Raw genomic sequence first — 17,619 nt, 5'->3', positions numbered from 1 at the left:
CTTTTTATCTATATTCTCTCCAATATTTATTATTTGTGTTCTTTGGGGGGGGGGGGGCTGTGGGGTACTGGGGTTTGAACTCAGGGGCACTCAACCACTGAGCCACACCCCCAGCCCTAATTTGTATTTTATTTAGAGTTAGGGTCTCATTGTGTTGCTTAGCACCTTGCTTTTACTAAGGCTAGCTTTGAACTTATGATTCTCCTGCCTCAGCCTCTGAACCGCTGGGATTACAGCTACGTGCCACTGCACCCAGTGATTATATGTATTCTTAATGACTGTCATTCTGACTGGTGTGAGATGAAATATCCATGTAGTTTTGATTTTAATTTCCCTAATTGCTAATGATGTTGAACATATTTCATGTATTTCTGTTCATTTTTTATTTCTTCTTTTGAGAAGTGTCTGTTTTTAGTTCATTTGCCCATTAATTAATTGGGTTATTTGATTTTGGGGTGTAAAGTTTTTTGAGCTCTTTATATATTCTATATATTAATCCTCTGTCAGAAAAGTAGCTAGCAAAGATTTTCTCCTGGGTGTTCTCTTTTCACATTCTTTATTGTTTCCTTTGCTATATAGAAGCTTTCTAATTTGATGCTGTCCCATTTATTAACTCTTGGTATTATTTCCTGAGCTTTAGGGGTCCTATTGAGAAAGTCATTGACTGTGCCAAAAGTTGGAGCATTGACCTTAGTTTCTAGAAGTTCCGTATTTTCTAATCTAATTCCAAAGTCTTTGATCCATTTTGAGTTGATTTTTGTGCAGGATGAGAGATAAGGGTCTAGTTTCATTATTTTACATATGGATAGCCAGTTTTCCCAGCACCATTTAATTTAAACGGCTGTCTTTTTTTTCCAATGTGTGTTTTTGACACCTTTGTCAAGGATCAGATAACTTCTATCTATATGGGTTTGTCTATGGATCTTCTGTTGTGTATATTTGGTCTATGTGTCTGCTTTTATGCCATTACCATAGAGTTTTTGTTACTATAACTCTGTAGTATAATTTGAAGTCAAGTATTGTGACACCTCCAGCATTGATTTCTTTTTTGGCTTAAAATCGCTTTAGCTATTCTGGGTATTTTATTCCTCCAAATGAATTTTAGGACTGTTTTTTCAAGTTCTGTAAAGAATGTCATTGGTATTTTGATGGTGTCAAAATACCAATGCATTGAATCTGTATATTGCTTTTGGTATGTATGATCATTTTAATTCTGTGAATTAGTACAAACACCATAGAAATCGCCCCGCAATGCTACTTCTCCATATTTATCATGAAGAATTAAAGATATTTTACTACAGTGATACATACATATCTATGTTTACAGCAGTATAATTCACAATAGCCAAACTATGAAACCAGCCTAGGTGTTCATCAATGGATGAATGGGTAAATAAAAATGTGGTATATATACACAATGGAGTTTTATTCAGCCATAATGAAAAATAAAATGATGGCATTTGCGGGAAAACGGTTGGAACTAGAGATCATCATGGCAAATTTGTCTCATGTGTGGAAGCTAGAGAGGATAAAGGAAAATAAAGTTGGGGGTTGATCTAAAAGTCAAAGGGAAATCAGTAAAGGGACCAAGTGGTGGAAGATAAAGAGGGAGGGGAGAAATGCTAGGGAGTGTTATTAGCCAAATTATATTGTTAAATTGTGTGCATGTATATATTTGTAACAATAAATCCCACCAATATATGCAACTATAATGCTCCAATAAAAAAATGTGGGGAAAAAAGTTTAGCTAACTTGCCTGATATTACATAGCTCATAATTATTATACAGCTAAGATTCAAAACAATGATAATAAATACATTTTGAGAGAGAGAGAGAGAGAGAGAATTTTAATATTTATTTTTTAATTATTGGCAGACACAACATCTTTGTTTGTATGTGGTGCTGAGGATTGAACCCGGGCTGCATGCATGCCAGGTGAGCGTGCTACCGCTTGAGCCACATCCCCAGCCCCAAATAAATACGTTTTTAAAATAACAATTCTTATTCAGTAGGCAGTCTTTATCTTTTCTTTTAAACAGCATTTAGCTCATAGTAATATTAATATTTCTTCAACATTAACAAACAGAAAATTCCATTTATTGAGTTTACTGCTATAAATTTACTGATGAACTGAAATACTTCACCAGCTCTATGGTGACAAGTGAATAGAAACAGCAGACTCCCCAGTGAGGCCACAGATTGATTTTTACACAGAAACAGTGGCTCTTCTAATATCCCATAGAAATCTGAATGAACCCACTATTACACTGAAGAGTGCACAGAAGGCATATACTCACCTAAGCCATCTTGGAATACTGCTTTGAATGGAAATTTTAAGGTTGAAGTCAAGATGATCTTGACATAAACCCTGAACTCTAGTTAACAAAGATGTTTCCCTTGGTAAAGTGGGTTCATAATGCTAAAACTGCTGCACGATTATCCTGAGATAGAGTAAGTATATGAATGGCAGATGGTAGGATCCCCATTTTCATTGCTAGTGAGGCAGGTTACAAATAAGTAAGGGGGAAAGATAAAATAAAACCTGGTGGTATTGGATTAGATTCAGAGATATCAATATAAATTTATATTTAGCTTAATATAGATATCTAGATAGAATTCTAAATGTGTGTGTATATATGGGTTAGTATACAAGCACATTCCTCTCGCTCTCTTCACTGGGAAGGGCTAGAAGCAGTGACACCCAGCTATTAATGAGTACACCCAGAATCCCCATCTTCATTTCTAAGATCATTTTCCAAGAAAAGAACCAGAGCTTCTTGAAGAAATGACTGATTTGGAGGCAGAGGCAGGGGAAAGATGAACCAAGAGCATTTTGTCGTGATGGAAAGTAAGGAAGTGTAAAAGGTATTTACATAGGGATACAGCAGCCAACCTGAAAGACCCCCCCCCCCAATGATGGAAGCTGGAACCTTTTGAGCAACAAAGCAAATAACATGGGATTAGTAACCCCAAGTATTTAATAAATATCCATGGGTCTATCTGTACTGATACAAATAAATGATTGAACAAAAAAAAAAATAGGGGACCATAAACAAATCTCCAGTACAGAAGGATGCCAAATATCTACTCCCCCAAGAAGGTACTAGACTTTCACTACCCACTCCTTGAGTTTGGCCTGCACCTGTGTCTTGCTTACAATGGGGAAGCATGAGGTGTAAATGACAATGCAGAGACCTGACAAACACCTGGCAAACCAGTGACCAGGGTTCACACCATTAGTAGAAAATCATGTTGATGGTTTTCACCCTGTATATGATGTGCTGGAAATGCAACTCTGCTGCCTCCTTCCCCAAAACCCATAACCCCAGTTTAGCCATGAAAAAACCATCAGACAAATCCAACTGAGGGACATTCTGCAAAATACTGGTCCTCAATTAGTACTCCTTAGAGAACTGCCAAGGAAAGTCTTAGAAATCGTCACAGACCAGAGAAGACTCAGAAGATATGACAGATAAATGACACCCAGAGTTATCCTTTTTATAACCAATCATTATGAACCTAAAATTTAATATCATAAAGAGGAGGCACAAAAGAAAACAAATGAAACCCTGATTAAGGTGGCGTTTCATTAAGAGTAAGACAACAACAGGAAATACTGGATGAGGGATCACTAAAAATTTCTGCACTTTGTAACTTCCCTGTTAACCTAAGAATATTCTAAAATAGAAAGTTTATTGAAAAGAAAAGGAAATAGATAAAAGTATTAGTTCAGGATTATTTGGAAGAAGAAAGACAAAATCTTTTCTTTCACCACTAATAGTCTGATAAACTCTGATCTGTAAAGCATAAGCTTCAGGGCAACTTAGTCTTTTTCTCCCAGTTTGAAGTTTCCTATTGTATTGAGGTGATTTTAAACTCTTTGCTACACTCAAAGTATTTTTCTCTTGAGATCCTGGAAGTCACAACATTTTGTTCTTTGTTCTTTTATCCACCCCCATCATATTTTGCTGCAAACTTTGTCATTGTCAAGGCACAGTTGACTGGCTCTGTAAGTGATTTGCTGTTTCTGTCTGTTCCTCATAATCTGGTGTTATTTAGGTTTATTAAAGGGAACAATCTGTCACTAAGATCCAGGTACAACTGCATCATTACCAAGCCATCCAAAATTCAACATTGATGATGTATGGAAGCGTACACACGACAGGCATCACAGTTACATATTTAATGAGGATATCACATTTGATTACAAATTAAACTACACAATAACCTCCATGCTGTTCTCTAGTTACAGTTTCAGAAAGTGGCTTTCTGTTCAATAAAGTCTCATAGCATCAATTATGTCTTCCATAAATATGCAAAAAAAGAGCACCCATTTCTAGTTAATAGTCAAGCTTAATAGTTTTGCAAATCATCTGAATAATGAATGTAAAACAATGACAAACATGCTTTTTATAACCACTCATTATGAACCTAAAATTTAATATCATAAGTTTGTTAGATGGCTAGGTTTCTTATTTAGGTGCAAAAATGGGGCAAAGATAAAGCTGGTAAATAAGAGAGTGATAGCCTAGATGGTCTTCTAAGTAGAATTTTGATGTTTGATTAATATCTCGGCTTAGATAAGTAAGGATACATTTGCAAGCTGCGATTGTTTTTATTTGCTAGTGAAATCAACCAATTTTTGATCTGTCTCTCTCTCTCTCTCTCTCTCCCTCTCTCTCTCTCTCTCTCTCTCTCTCAACTGTTCCTGACATCTGCTTTCTTCTTTACCATTCATTTTTCTTTTCTCCCCCTCCTTTGCTTCCTCCTCCTCCTCCTCCTCCTCTTCCTCCTCCTCCTCCTCCTCCTTCTCCTCTTCTTCTTCTTTTAAATTAAAATGTTCCTGGCATCTGTTTTCTTCTGTGGTTGACATTGGATGGAGTGAGGGTAGAATTCTTCCAGCCATATTTTAACCATGAAATGTCTTCTCTAAACAGTATTCCCTTTATTGTTCCCAGACAATCGTTAGAGGTAACAAACCCTGCAAGGAAAGCTCCATCAACGGCCTGCTGGAGGATTTCGACCACATCTCTGTGACTCGCTCCAACTCCCTGAGGAAAGAAAGCCCACCCACCCCGGACCAAGGAGCCACCAGCCACGGCCCAGGCCACTCAGAAGAAAATGGCTTCATCACCTTCTCACAGTATTCCAGTGAATCCGACACCACTGCAGACTTCGCCACTGAGAAGTACAGGGAAAAGAGTCTCTACGGAGACGAGGTGGATCCGTACTCCAAAAGCAGCCACGCAGTCAAGCAAAATGGGCACGTGATGAAGATGAAACATGGGGAGGCCTACTATTCCGAGGTGAAGCCTTTGAAAAGTGACATGGCCAGATTTGCCGTCGATTATCACGCACACTTGGACTCACTGAGCAAACCGAGTGACTATAGTGACTTCAAGTGGGACTACCAGCGGGCCTCCAGTAGCTCCCCGCTGGATTACCCATTCCAATTCACGCCTTCCAGAACTGCAGGGACCAGCGGGTGCTCCAAGGAGAGTCTGGTGTACAGCGAAAGTGACTGGGGACCCAGCCTGGAGGACTATGAGAGGAGGCCAAAGTCCTCGTACCTGAATCAGAGGAGCCCTCAGCCGGCCATGCGGCAGAGGTCCAGGTCAGGCTCAGGGTTGCAGGAACCCATGATGCCCTTTGGAGCAAGTGCATTTAAAACCCATCCCCAGGGACACTCCTACAGCTCCTACACCTACCCTCGCTTGTCCGAGCCCACAATGTGCATTCCAAAGGTAAAGTGTGCTGCCTCTTTTCTCTCACTGTCCACAAAGACGGTACCAGAACTGGCTGCCTATAGAGTCAGATTCAAAAGAGTTTGCTTGTCTGTTCCAGAAAAATCCACATCCAAATCCTACCTTATTTCCACCCAAGTGCAGAGGCTTTCAGACGAGGTCCTTCTTTCATTTAAATTCAAAATCTGTCATTTCAGATCTTCCTATGAGGTTTCAGATTAAAAGGCAAAGACGATCTTATCTAGTTGAAAGATTTTCTGATATCTTGATGTTAAATACTTTGTGATTATGTTTTATTAAGTTAGTTCTCCATTAAGGAGAATTTGAGGCTATCGGAGGGATTAATATAGTGGTTACCACATTCTCCCAAAGTCTTCATGATCCTGGTCAATAGGAAACAAAAATCAGGAAAATGTGGTGAGTTTTTATAAAGCTTATTTTATCCAACTCAGGGTACAGACCTATATTTTAAGAGTATGTCCTTAACTCAATCTTAGTGTGGATGTAACACTTTTTCCATGAAATTTGAGGGGTAATAGATAGTAGCTAGTTGATGGGCTATTTTGTTATACTTTTTTTAAAAAAAATTGTTTGTAATTCTTAGCTTGTCTTTAAAAAATGTTTTAAATGTTGACTAGTGGAAATTTGCTTTGAAATTAGACTGGTCCATGATTTACCAAAGTTGGAGAAACACTGTTGGAGAAGTTACCAAATCTTTATTCACAGCACCGGACTTTGCCATGAGGATCTAAGCCTTTTGGAAATACCTTAGAGAGTTTGCAAGGAGCTGACTTTCCCATGGGAACTTAGGAATGTCTTTGTGTCTCACTTATACAACAAAAATTAAAATGCAGGGTTTGGTGGTAGATTGTGAATTACACAAAGGTCTCAAGCCAGTTGAGATGGACATGACTTCTAGAAGGGACAGCATCCACATCTGTACCAAAGGCATTCTGCTCAACAGTTTGATGGGCAGCATAATAAAAAATTCTGGAAGGAAAGCGGGTTAGTTAGAATTTCAGCTCTGTGATAAAAACACCTGACAAGAATGACTTAGAGGAGAAAAATTTTATCTGAGCACACAGTTTCAGAGATCTTAGTTCATGGTTGTGGAACTCCATTGTTCAGAGCCTTTGGTGATACAGAGTATCATGGCAGAAGGGCATGACAGAGGAAAACTGCTCATGTATGATAGATATGAAACAGAAAGAGAGAGAGAGAGAGAGAGAGAGAGAGAGAGAGAGAGAGAGAGAGAGAGAGAGAGAGGGGAGAGAGAGAGAGGGAGGCCTGAGGGATAAGATATAATACCCAAGGCTATGTCCCCATGTCCCCAGTGACTCATTTCCTCTAGCCAGTCCCCACCTGTCTACAGTTACCACCCAGTACAATAGTGCCTTCAAATTATTAACTGATCAAGTGCATTAAATCTGTGGTTAGGTTTAGATTCTAGTAATATAATCATTTCATCTCCTGCATTAACACAGGAATGTTGGGGGCGGGGGAGGACACCGCATATCTAAACCATAACAGCAAACTTGCCTACATGTGTCTGCTTTGTTGACTACAGATAGCTAATATTTTTTCTTTGCTTTTTATTTCTCATAAACCTTCTCCAAGATGTTGAAGAGAAGCCATTTAGGGACATTCTGGAAGTGACTTAAGCTATGTTTTAGAAAAAGAAAGGAAAGGAAGGAAGGAAGGAAGGAAGGAAGGAAGGAAGGAAGGAAGGGAGGGAGGGAGGGAGGGAGGGAAAAGCTACTATTTTATTTACCAAGATATAAAATTAAAAATAAGTTATGAGAAAGGAAGAACTCAAATATACAGCTCCAGCTAAAATGCAAAGAACCACAGTGTTTTTCTCCTCACCATGTTAATGTATTTGGATGCCCATAGTCAAGGTATCATAAATGCCTTCACTTCCCATCAATCTTGGGAGGTAGATTACTGGGAAAAGGTCTAATTAAACAACTCTCATGCGGATTCCTATGCATGTATCATGATACATGAGGTAGTTTACTCTGTTTTCCTATTCATATCACTCTATGAGTCCCCATGTCAGAGGAAACAGTCCTAGAATTAAATAAGCAAATTAAGCATGTTCAATAGCTGACTTGAGTTATATCTGCAGGCATCAAATGTTGATGGTTATTTTATCTAGGAGTAAAGAATGGAATTTTGTGTGTATGTAGTATGGCTGAACACACGTTAGAGAGCTCTTATTGGTCATAGTCATAGAAAAAATGTTGCTCAGAGTTGGCAGCTTTTCAACCCTGGAGCCATATTTAGTCCAAATGACATGTTTGGCTCACCAAATACTCATTTCCAACATGAAAATTGGAAATTCGAGATATTTTACTTAGAAGTCTCATTTTTTGGAGCTTCAAACTTCTGTTGGAAAAAAATAGTGGGTGGGGAGTGGTCTGGCATCCCTGTGCCCACATTTTCACACAGCATTAGAGTAGAATCATCTGGGCATAAAGTTCACCCCCTTAGAGGGGACATAGGATCCCCAGTTTAGAAAATGCTCTGCCCAGCCTATTTTATTCATTTTTCCCATTAGTCTAATCCCTCGAGCTTTTTAAAATTTAACTCAATACCAGCAATCCCTGCCCACTTGTTTGCCAGAAGAGGAAACTGAGGTTCAAAGAGCCACACAACATGCTTAATTTCATATTTAGCTGTCTGCTAAACAAAGGCGAAAATTCAAGTCTGGTGTTTCTTCCAAACTAGCACCTACTCGCTATGTGGGCATAGGTTATTTTGGGGATTTAACTGAATTTGCCAGTAAAATCCATTTAAGTACAAAGTAGCCTTCCTCTTTGGCTAAGAAGAGGAAGGAAGGAGAGAGAGAAGGAGTAATCTTCATCATTCCTTGAAGACTCCTCTTCCTGCAGATTTCCAAATATAAGTCAAAGCAGATCTTCTCTGAAATCTGGCCTTCCAACAACCCCAGAAATAATGCAGAAACTATTGTGGCTCAGGAAAATTATATCAGCATATTCACCCATGGGAACATCAACCAAGGGCTTCTCAGCCCTTACAATCAGAGCTTCAAGGAGCAGTCCACTCCTCTGTATTTCTATAGAAAACCTGTGAGAAATTCATGAGCAGGTTTTATGGGAGAGTGAGGGCAGGAAGCATGTTGATAATTAAAGCATTTGCTTGATTAAAAATACAACATCTCTCTAAAAAGACTTAAGTGCCTATGTCTTTAGAACTGTACTCTTAGAAATCTACCAATTGCATTTGAATTTCCAGCTGAGGGAAGAAGTAGCAATCACGACTCATATCTTTTGGCTTTGCCCCATAGCAATTTCTAAAGGAGGGCGAATAATGTTTACACCTCCAATAGTGAGAGAAAACATAAAACTCATGGAGATTTCCAGATGGAGCAAAAATGAGGAGGGTGTGTGTGTGTGTGTGTGTGTGTGTGTTTGACACTAGTTTTGTATTTTTGCTTAAAGAAAAAAATAATAATGTTAACTCATGTAAAAACTCCTGCAGTGTTATCTCCTACCTGATTTTCCTGTTAGCATGACAGGAATCAAGAGTGTCATGAAATCTAATGATATGAACCTCTACTCTCCACTTTTAAATGTTTTTCACTGGGGCTGAGCAGACAAAACTTTGAGATGGGCAAAAGTCAAACTAAAACCATACAGTACCATTTACACCACAGAGGTATAAAAACTGCCAGATATGGAGAGAGAATGCTTTCCATACTCCCATGCAGATATATCTGCCTTAGAGAGAGGAGAGCTGGCTAGACATATTGCCACTGTGTATTTGATGTGGCTCATCCGATGTTCTCCAGGGATCAGGCAGCTGCTGGCTTGTATGTTGGTGCTGACCTAGCACATCCATTTCTTGCTCTGACTGTAACCACTGAGAAGCCCCAGCATATTAACAATTCTACCAGTTCATTAGACATTTGCTGTATGCCAGTTACACACATTATCTTATGGAGCCTCACAGCCCCATCAGGCAAGAACTCTTGCCTCTGTTGTACAGATGAAGAAAAGGGTTTTGAGAGACTCAGTAACTGCCTGGCCAGTCCTCTCACAGCAAAGCTGGGATCCAACTCTGGATTTAGCCCCTTCACTAGACACGGGATCCAACCTCCATGGCACGAGGCAGCTTCTGGGAGTGCGAGGTTTTAACCTACCTTCTTACAACTCTTTTTAATACCTGAAATAATGAAGCTGCATTGACAATTAAGTTAGCTATTAATACAACAATCCAGTTGCACCATCTTGTTCCACTTAATAGTAGGGTTTCTAAACTTGACACTATTGACATTTGGGACCTACTGATTATTTGTTATGAGGGGATGTCCTATTTATTCATCATAAGGTATTCAACAGCATCCTTGGCCTCTATCCATAGATGCCAAAAGCACCCTGCCTCCCTCCCTCTTGTAACCACCAAACTATTTCCACAAACTGCCAATGCCTCATAGGTAGAGGAATATAAAATCATTTGGGTTGAGAACCACCACTCTGTAGCTACCATCAATCAAGTGCTTAGGAGAAGAGTTTAGGTTTTGTAAATAAACTGCAAAGTTGAGCCCTTGGAGTACTTACTAACTGTGTGGTTTTGTCGGTGCCTCAGTTTCTTCATCTGTAGAATGGTTTAAAGCTTTGAACTTGGGGTAAGAATTTAAAAAGAATAATAAACATAGAAGAGTTAGCATATGGCAAGCGCTCAGTATTAACACTTATTCCCAGTAATATTTCTGGATGGAAAACATGTCACCATATACATATATGCTGACCATAGACATTTTCTCTCTGTATAATCTTTTATATATTCTCAAAATATGAGAACAAATTCTGTCTGACCACTTGCATGGCCCCTCTGCACAACCTATAATTATGACTGTCCTCATTTTAGACAAGTGGGTCACAGAAGTCCAGAGTAGCTTAGTGACTTCCTCAAGGACATGCAAAACCTTGGCAACTGAGCTGGCTTGGGGACCCCGATGCCACCAATGTTTGCCTCATTTTGTAGAATGGAAGTGAAATTCTCAGACCTTTCAAGGGAGCCAGAGGCTAAGTGAAAACCGTCTAATTATATATCTAAAAAAAAAAAACACAAAAACACTCTATTTCACCCTATCACCTCCTCTGCTTAGGACAACAAGGGTGACCAGTGCTATATTCCAGGGTGTCACAGACAGATGGCACATTAAGGGGGTCTAAGGAGTTAAGAATGATGGATGTAAATAAAAGTCTGTCAGGATTCCCTAGACCTTTCTTCTGGGGTCACCTATGCAATGGTTTTCCACTGCATAGTAATCACTTTGCTTTCTCTGGAAGGAAAAATCACTAAACTCAGTGTGCTGAGTCTTCCTGCATCAGTAGCTTAATGATTCACTGTTCTTTATGGCATGCATCATGCCCAGGAACAAAACTATCAGCTCCTTTTCTACTGAGGATCCCAGTAGAACACCTTTCAGAGACCGGTTAGGGCCCTAATACCTTATGAAATAACATTGCTAATAAATCCTGGTGGCTGCACTAAAAAGTCTGAGAAAGAAAGGAAGAGAAAAAGAAGAACCAAATCAGTTAATGTAACAATAGGTATTATTGCCTTTAGGTTTGTTTTCTGTACGCATATGCTCCCAAAGGGTGTTCCTTAAGGTTCATAAAGCATTCAAAGTGGTGATTCAGTGTGACAACTCTAACATCTGTCCCTTCTGATAGAGACTTTAGCATATGAATGGATGCATTTTCCTGTGAATGCTCATGGGGTTCAAAGTTAATTGTGTTTTGGTCATTTTGTGTGGGTTTTCCCATTACCAAATTAAAAACAAAATGATTCTGAGCTGGTATTGTCCATCCCTGTTCTCTAGAAGGCTCTGACACATTTGAACAATATGCTGAGGCAAGGAGCCAATCCCCACAGGCACAGAGTTCCTCAGCATTGCTGCAGGCTATGAGGGATCCCAGGTCAGAGCAATCTGCTCTGTGGCACTGCTCTTGAATAGAGGATGCATTCTTGGGGTTTGGAGCAGCAACTATGGGGGATTAATTGGATATGCCGATTGAGAGGTAGAAGAAGAGCCTGAAATGCCTGTGTGCTTGAGCCTGCTGATTATGGATTTAGTCTTTGTGGATGCTGGCTTTGCCTATTTGCAGAGGTCATGAAATGCTTGTCTGAACATGCATTTCAGCATGCATTCACCATGGATTTTGTAAGGCAGAGAAGTACATGGCTCTTCAAACTTCATGTCAGAAGGTATATGCTTCTACATGCCTAGATGGGAATCTGATAGAATGGTTGGGAGAGATTCCTGGCAAAACCATCAACAATGGCAAACAGTTTTGTCCTACATGCAGTGTGGAAATCCTGCAAGTGTGTAACCATCTAGAACTTAACCTACATTGCAAGCCCCCTGAATTAGCACCTTAGGGAGACACCTTGATTTTACAGGTGCCACCAGGGCCTGCTTATTACTATCACTCATTGACAGTGGTCATGTGTGCTTCCCTCTTTTTTTTGAAATTAAACATCAGCTGAAACTGTGTCCTATGCCCCTTTATCATCCCACCAGGGTGAATGAAATATTCACTATGGAATAGGGTTGCTCCATTTTGTAAACGAAAATAAGTATCTCAGAAGAGATCAACCATGGCTGGGTACTAGCAGGAGTAGCAGCAACTGTTTTTTTAGAATGCAATTGGAGATAAAATAGTCCCTTAACACCCTGCAATTTGAAAGACAGACTGGAGAAGTCAGGTTTAACCACCTAGATCAGAACAGCAGAGGGTGAAATCCAAAGATGGAGTTAGAAGAATCCATCAGCCACAGGCCAGCTGGTCTACCGACACGAGGGCAAGTGGGAAATAGCTCCCTATCAGTGGTGTTTCCTGCCCAGTGTGGGGAATATTGGAACTGTAAGGCACAACCAGACTTCATGAATCCCCTTGCCCTAATTACCAGTCTCTGAAATGTTCCTGCAGAAAAAGCAAGTTAATGATTCTCCCCAGAATTCTTACAAGACATCATTTTCCCTTCCCCAAAGCCAAGGCTGGTCCTATTAACATTCTTCCTTGAGTCGAGTCAGGACAATTCAAGATGTCCTTACCCTGGTCAGATAATAGAGTACTATGATTCTCTTTGATTGTGAATTTGATTTATGTAGAACAAGCAAGCAGCACTTGATCTGTGGTTGTATTTTGTTCTGTTTTTAAAAGGGGATGAGCAGTCTCTTTGTTTCCTTGTGCTCCCAAAAGGTGTATTGGAGATCCACTTAAGCACTGAAAGCATCTTCCTCCCATCCCCTGTAACTCTCCACCTTTTACAGAGCACTTCACAGTCCCCATTAACACCCACACCCCAGTGCAGCACCATCCAGCCACGTCCTCCCTGTCCTCAATGCCCAAGGTTGCTGTGACAGATAGATGCTGCAGCAGAATTGTTTTTCTTCCTTTTCTTTCTCCCACCTTCCCTCACCAAGGCTTTTTTTCTTCCTCCAGTCTTGGCACAAAATGGTCAAATGATGTTCTACTGCAGAATTCAATTTCACAGTTCAGTTAGGTCCTTGATTACACTGCCAAATTCAGATTAATGTGCATTTAACTAACATGGATCAGGGGAATTCTGGCTGACAGCCAGCTGTAATCGGAGCAATTGATAGCTGTGTGGAGCTTTATGCCCTGCCGACCCCAGCATACCTCTGCTGAAATTGATTGATTAAATGAATTCATTGCTATAATTATTTATAATTTTGATAAAGCACAAGCCTGTGTCTGACCCTATCTTTGGGATGCTGCCCTGTGTGTGAAAGGGTAGTTGAGCTGGATTGTTAACTGGATATTATTTATTCCTATATAATACAGCCTTTCCTCCCACCTCCTGGCGTTTTTCGATTTTGAATAGAGACATGAAAAAGCATGTTTCTGTAAGAATTAATTATATGATATGCTAAAAATGGTATCAGGAAATTAAAAACCAAGTATATGTTCTTAACCACTTCAAAAAAGGAAGGAAATCACAAATACTTAATCATTCTGTCAGTATTTTTAAAGATTCCTATAGAGCGAATTCCTTCTCAAAATGTGGCAGATTTTCAATGACCATTAGTAGTTTCATACTGCAGCTCAGGAGTTTGGCAGCCTGGGTGATACTCTGCAAAACAATCCATCTACTCTTCTCTGATTTCACCATGCCATATGGAAATTCCCCCTTAAGTATGCAAACTATGGCCTCATTGGTAAGGAGTTATTTGTTTCAAAAATCCAAGATTGTTTTCTCTAATGGAATGGAAAGAAAGTCTTTGTTGTATCTATTGTTTTCTCTCCTCCATAGCTGCTTTTCTTTCCTGTTCAGCAGCTCCCAGCTTGTGCAATAAGGTCTTCCAGGGTAAATGACATACATAAATCTTTTGGAAATGACATGGAGCATTGGATTCACTAACCTCAGGTCCAATTCTATTGCACTGCAATTTTACTAAATGATTGGATCCCACATTTCTTTCATGATACAATAGATAGTCCTGCTCATATAAACTATGTGCCTTCTCCTTTTTCTTGTGGAATATATTATCAAATAAGATTGTAGAAAAGACCATGCAATTCAAGGTTCACTCTTTTGCACACTTTTCTTAACATGCATGAGTACATGTGTACAAAACTGTATATATAGATAAGTTCATAATTTATGTTTTACCTATTGTCAAATATAGGCTATCGTCAAGAGTAAAGACAATTCATAGTAGGAAAATCAAATAATTCTAAATGTTTAAGGCGGGGAGAACTTATCACAGGAAAAAGCTTCGGCTTTCTTGCTGAAAAGAACATAAAGAAGAACAGCTTGAGCTCTGGTATAAACAAACACCAAGTTCTTCTCTGACCAAAGCAAAACTGAAACTGAACTAATTATGTACATAGGTGATCTACTTATTTTGCTGTGATGGCTATTTGTGTGTGTGTATGTGTGTGTGTGTGTGTGTGTGTGCGCGCGCGTGCGTGTGTTTTAAGCTTAATTCTCTCGGCCAAGATTTTTTTTTTCAGTTATTTATCTTCCATTCACCTCCCCTAGGCATTATCATTCATCATTTTCTGGTCCAATTTTTACATTTTCCTCCAGGCTGCTCAGACATCTGGACCCCCAGTGAAACACCGTGACCAGGCTTTATCTCTGTAGTTTTCACTGCAGTCTTTCCACCTCTGTCTTGACTGTGCCCCACTCCCCACCTTGTCACTGTTACCTGTCTCTGTGAATTTGTGCAGAATTCAAGTGCTAAAATGATTCTGGACGGGAACCCTCATTCTAACTTCTTAGTAGCCTTGGGTCCTTTGCATGACGTATTTCAACCTACTATGCCTCAGTCACATTATTGGTAAAATGGAATAATTTGGGGGCTTATTTTATAACTTGTGGTTTAAATGCAGTAATAAATAGAGTACCTTGAATAGTTCCTGGCATTAATAACAAATATCATTATTAGCATTCATATTTATCAGTCTAGTAAGAATAGCTTCTAATAAAGCAGTTGCTTAATCAAAGAAGCCACACTTTGACTTCAGTAAAATGCCTGTGCATTTGGTGAGGGATAAAGTGTTCCAGCCTTGATTATATAGATGGGGGGAGGGGCAAGTAATGGTAGAAAAGCCAAGGCAGGCAAGAAAACAGGCAAATAGTACCAGAGTCCTGACCAATGGAACATGGCAACAAAGGACTGGACTAAGTAGAAGAATCTGGTTGCATAATCCTATTGGGAGCATGGGGCCATTTGCCTTGGATTGATTTGGGGAGAATTTCATCTCCGTGAGCCTCAGTTTTATCATCCACAAAATGTAATAAAGTGCTCATTAGTTGATTCTCAGAGTGTAAAATAATGAGGCTGGTCACAAATGTGTGGGCCAGTGAAGTGTACCATCATGGAATCCACAGTTGGGTTCAGAACCAACTGAAGGTCATGGTTCAGCAACATGGTGGAGACAACCAGGATCACTCATCTACTTCTCCTTCAGCTTATTTGTCCTCTCTTCTCCCCTTGAATAGATGAAAGCCCTGGGGAAAGATCACGTGTTCCATTTTCAGAAGCAAATAGTTCATTCTTCTTTGTACTTAAGTTTGGTTCTGAAAATTATCTCTTGTGGGTAGGGGTTGTCCTTTACTGTTTTTTGAAAAGTCTGCACTCTTACCAGCAGCCATAAAAGATAATTGCACCTTTTTGTCTAAAAGAACTAATTTCAAAGATGTTTAGCTCCCAGCAAAGAACTCTGACTGCTGCCTTCCTTCTGTAACTGGAAATTGTCCCCCTCACGCAGGCAGGAGCCCTCTTCTTTGTGCTACAAGCCAGATGTTAAGAGTAGACCCCAATCATACTGCTGACAGGGGATAAGGGAGAAAAGAGACCTAATGCAGTATGCAGCGGAGTTTCCAATTCCTATGGGACACAGCTTTCCTGTGTGTAATGTGTCTTCGGAGATAGTTATACATGCTTGTGGTGAATGAATGCAATTTTGTTTAAAGTGCAAAAACAAATCCTCCAGGAAAGACCTAGGGAGATGACAGCATGGAAAGGTTCCCATGACACACTTTCAAAAATAAAAATCAAAGACTTTGCTTCTCTGCACACCCTGGCCTTGCTGACTAGCCTAGATTTTGTAAATCCCAAGACCAATTTAAAGGAAGATCCAGTTGTTTAACTTACATTGACATTAATCTCTCCCCACCATTGTGTGTACATATAGACACATAGAAGAATTTTCCTTGTGTAACACAAATACATAGCCTTAGAAGAAAATCAGCCTGTTTTCTAATAGAATATTTTCATTGTAATATATTTTTCAATATATTTTAAAGCCAATATATTACAATGAAAGGCACCATGTCTGATTATTTTGAGAATTCATTTTCAGGAATATATTTGGCACCTTACATTATACATCTTCAATAAATGCTTACTAGTTTAATTAATATCGCTTTTTATTAAATCACTTTTTATTTTACTGTTATACTGTTGTGCTATGTACTTTATAACAATAACACTGCCTTGAATGTATTGGCCAGCCACTGTTTGAAACCACTTTGTATTCAACCCTGTGGAGTTCCTATTATTATTATTATTATTATTATTATTATTATTATTCAGTTTTAAAGATTAGGGAACTGAGGCTTAGAGAGGCTAGGTGATTTAACTAAAGCCTTCAGGTCAGGACTCATCCTTACATGAAAGTCTTCTGCATCCAGGACAGGGTCCCGGCTTAATGGACCTTGTACCTGCGATGCCCTGGTTACCTGCTGGTGGGTTTTGAAGTTAACTGAATGGGTGAGTTCACTTGAGTGGAATGTAGTCTCTTAAAGCCAGAAGGGCTGCACTGTAACATGTTTACCAGGGCAGCCCTATAATCTAAAGCCAATGGACAGTACAGAAGAAAAAAAAAAAAAAGAAGGTCAACTGCAGAATTATTACTAAAAAGAGGAGGAAACAGGCATGTTGTTTGGATAAAATGTGAAATATACTAAAATTGGTAGACACTATTTTTGAAATACAATTTCCCTGCATCAAGAAAATGTAATATAAACAAGAAACTCATATAAAAAGAAAAGAACTGAGAATGGTAAAACGCATTGGATACAGTCCTTGTGCCCTGATTTGATGGAATAGCTCTTTTTTCTGCAATGTGATGGAGTGTGAGCTTGAGACATCTGCCTACTTCTACCATCTTGATGGATCCACTGAGTAATGGATCTCATCCTACTTCTCAGAGGCATTTCATATGCTTCATTACTCCTTAAATTCTTTAAATACCTCCTGCTTGGCCTCTAGAACACGCTACTTCATTGTTTTCTTTCTATATCACTGGCCTCTCCTTCTTTGTTCCTTTTTTCAAGATGCTTATGCACCCTCTGGTTCTGA

The 17,619-nt window shown here is 39.4% G+C and overlaps 1 protein-coding gene across 1 annotated transcript in view; it reads left to right on the top strand.

Annotated features, from left to right (window-relative positions):
• The window catches only part of PAK5 (p21 (RAC1) activated kinase 5), a gene marked incomplete at both ends in the record, with an annotated part of 101,025 nt that overhangs the window by 57,774 nt on the left and 25,632 nt on the right, over nucleotides 1–17,619 (top strand). Inside the window, one exon of the mRNA XM_081291965.1 lies at nucleotides 4,959–5,744. Coding sequence (XP_081148091.1) covers nucleotides 4,959–5,744 — 786 coding nt within the window. The remainder of the gene's footprint in view (nucleotides 1–4,958; nucleotides 5,745–17,619) is intronic.

This window comes from Spermophilus citellus (assembly GCF_964194105.1).
Source record: "Spermophilus citellus genome assembly, chromosome: 4".
Classification (NCBI taxonomy): Eukaryota; Metazoa; Chordata; class Mammalia; order Rodentia; family Sciuridae; genus Spermophilus; species Spermophilus citellus.
The sequence above is the reverse complement of the archived record's forward strand: the minus strand, read 5'-3'. Positions and strand labels throughout refer to the sequence as shown.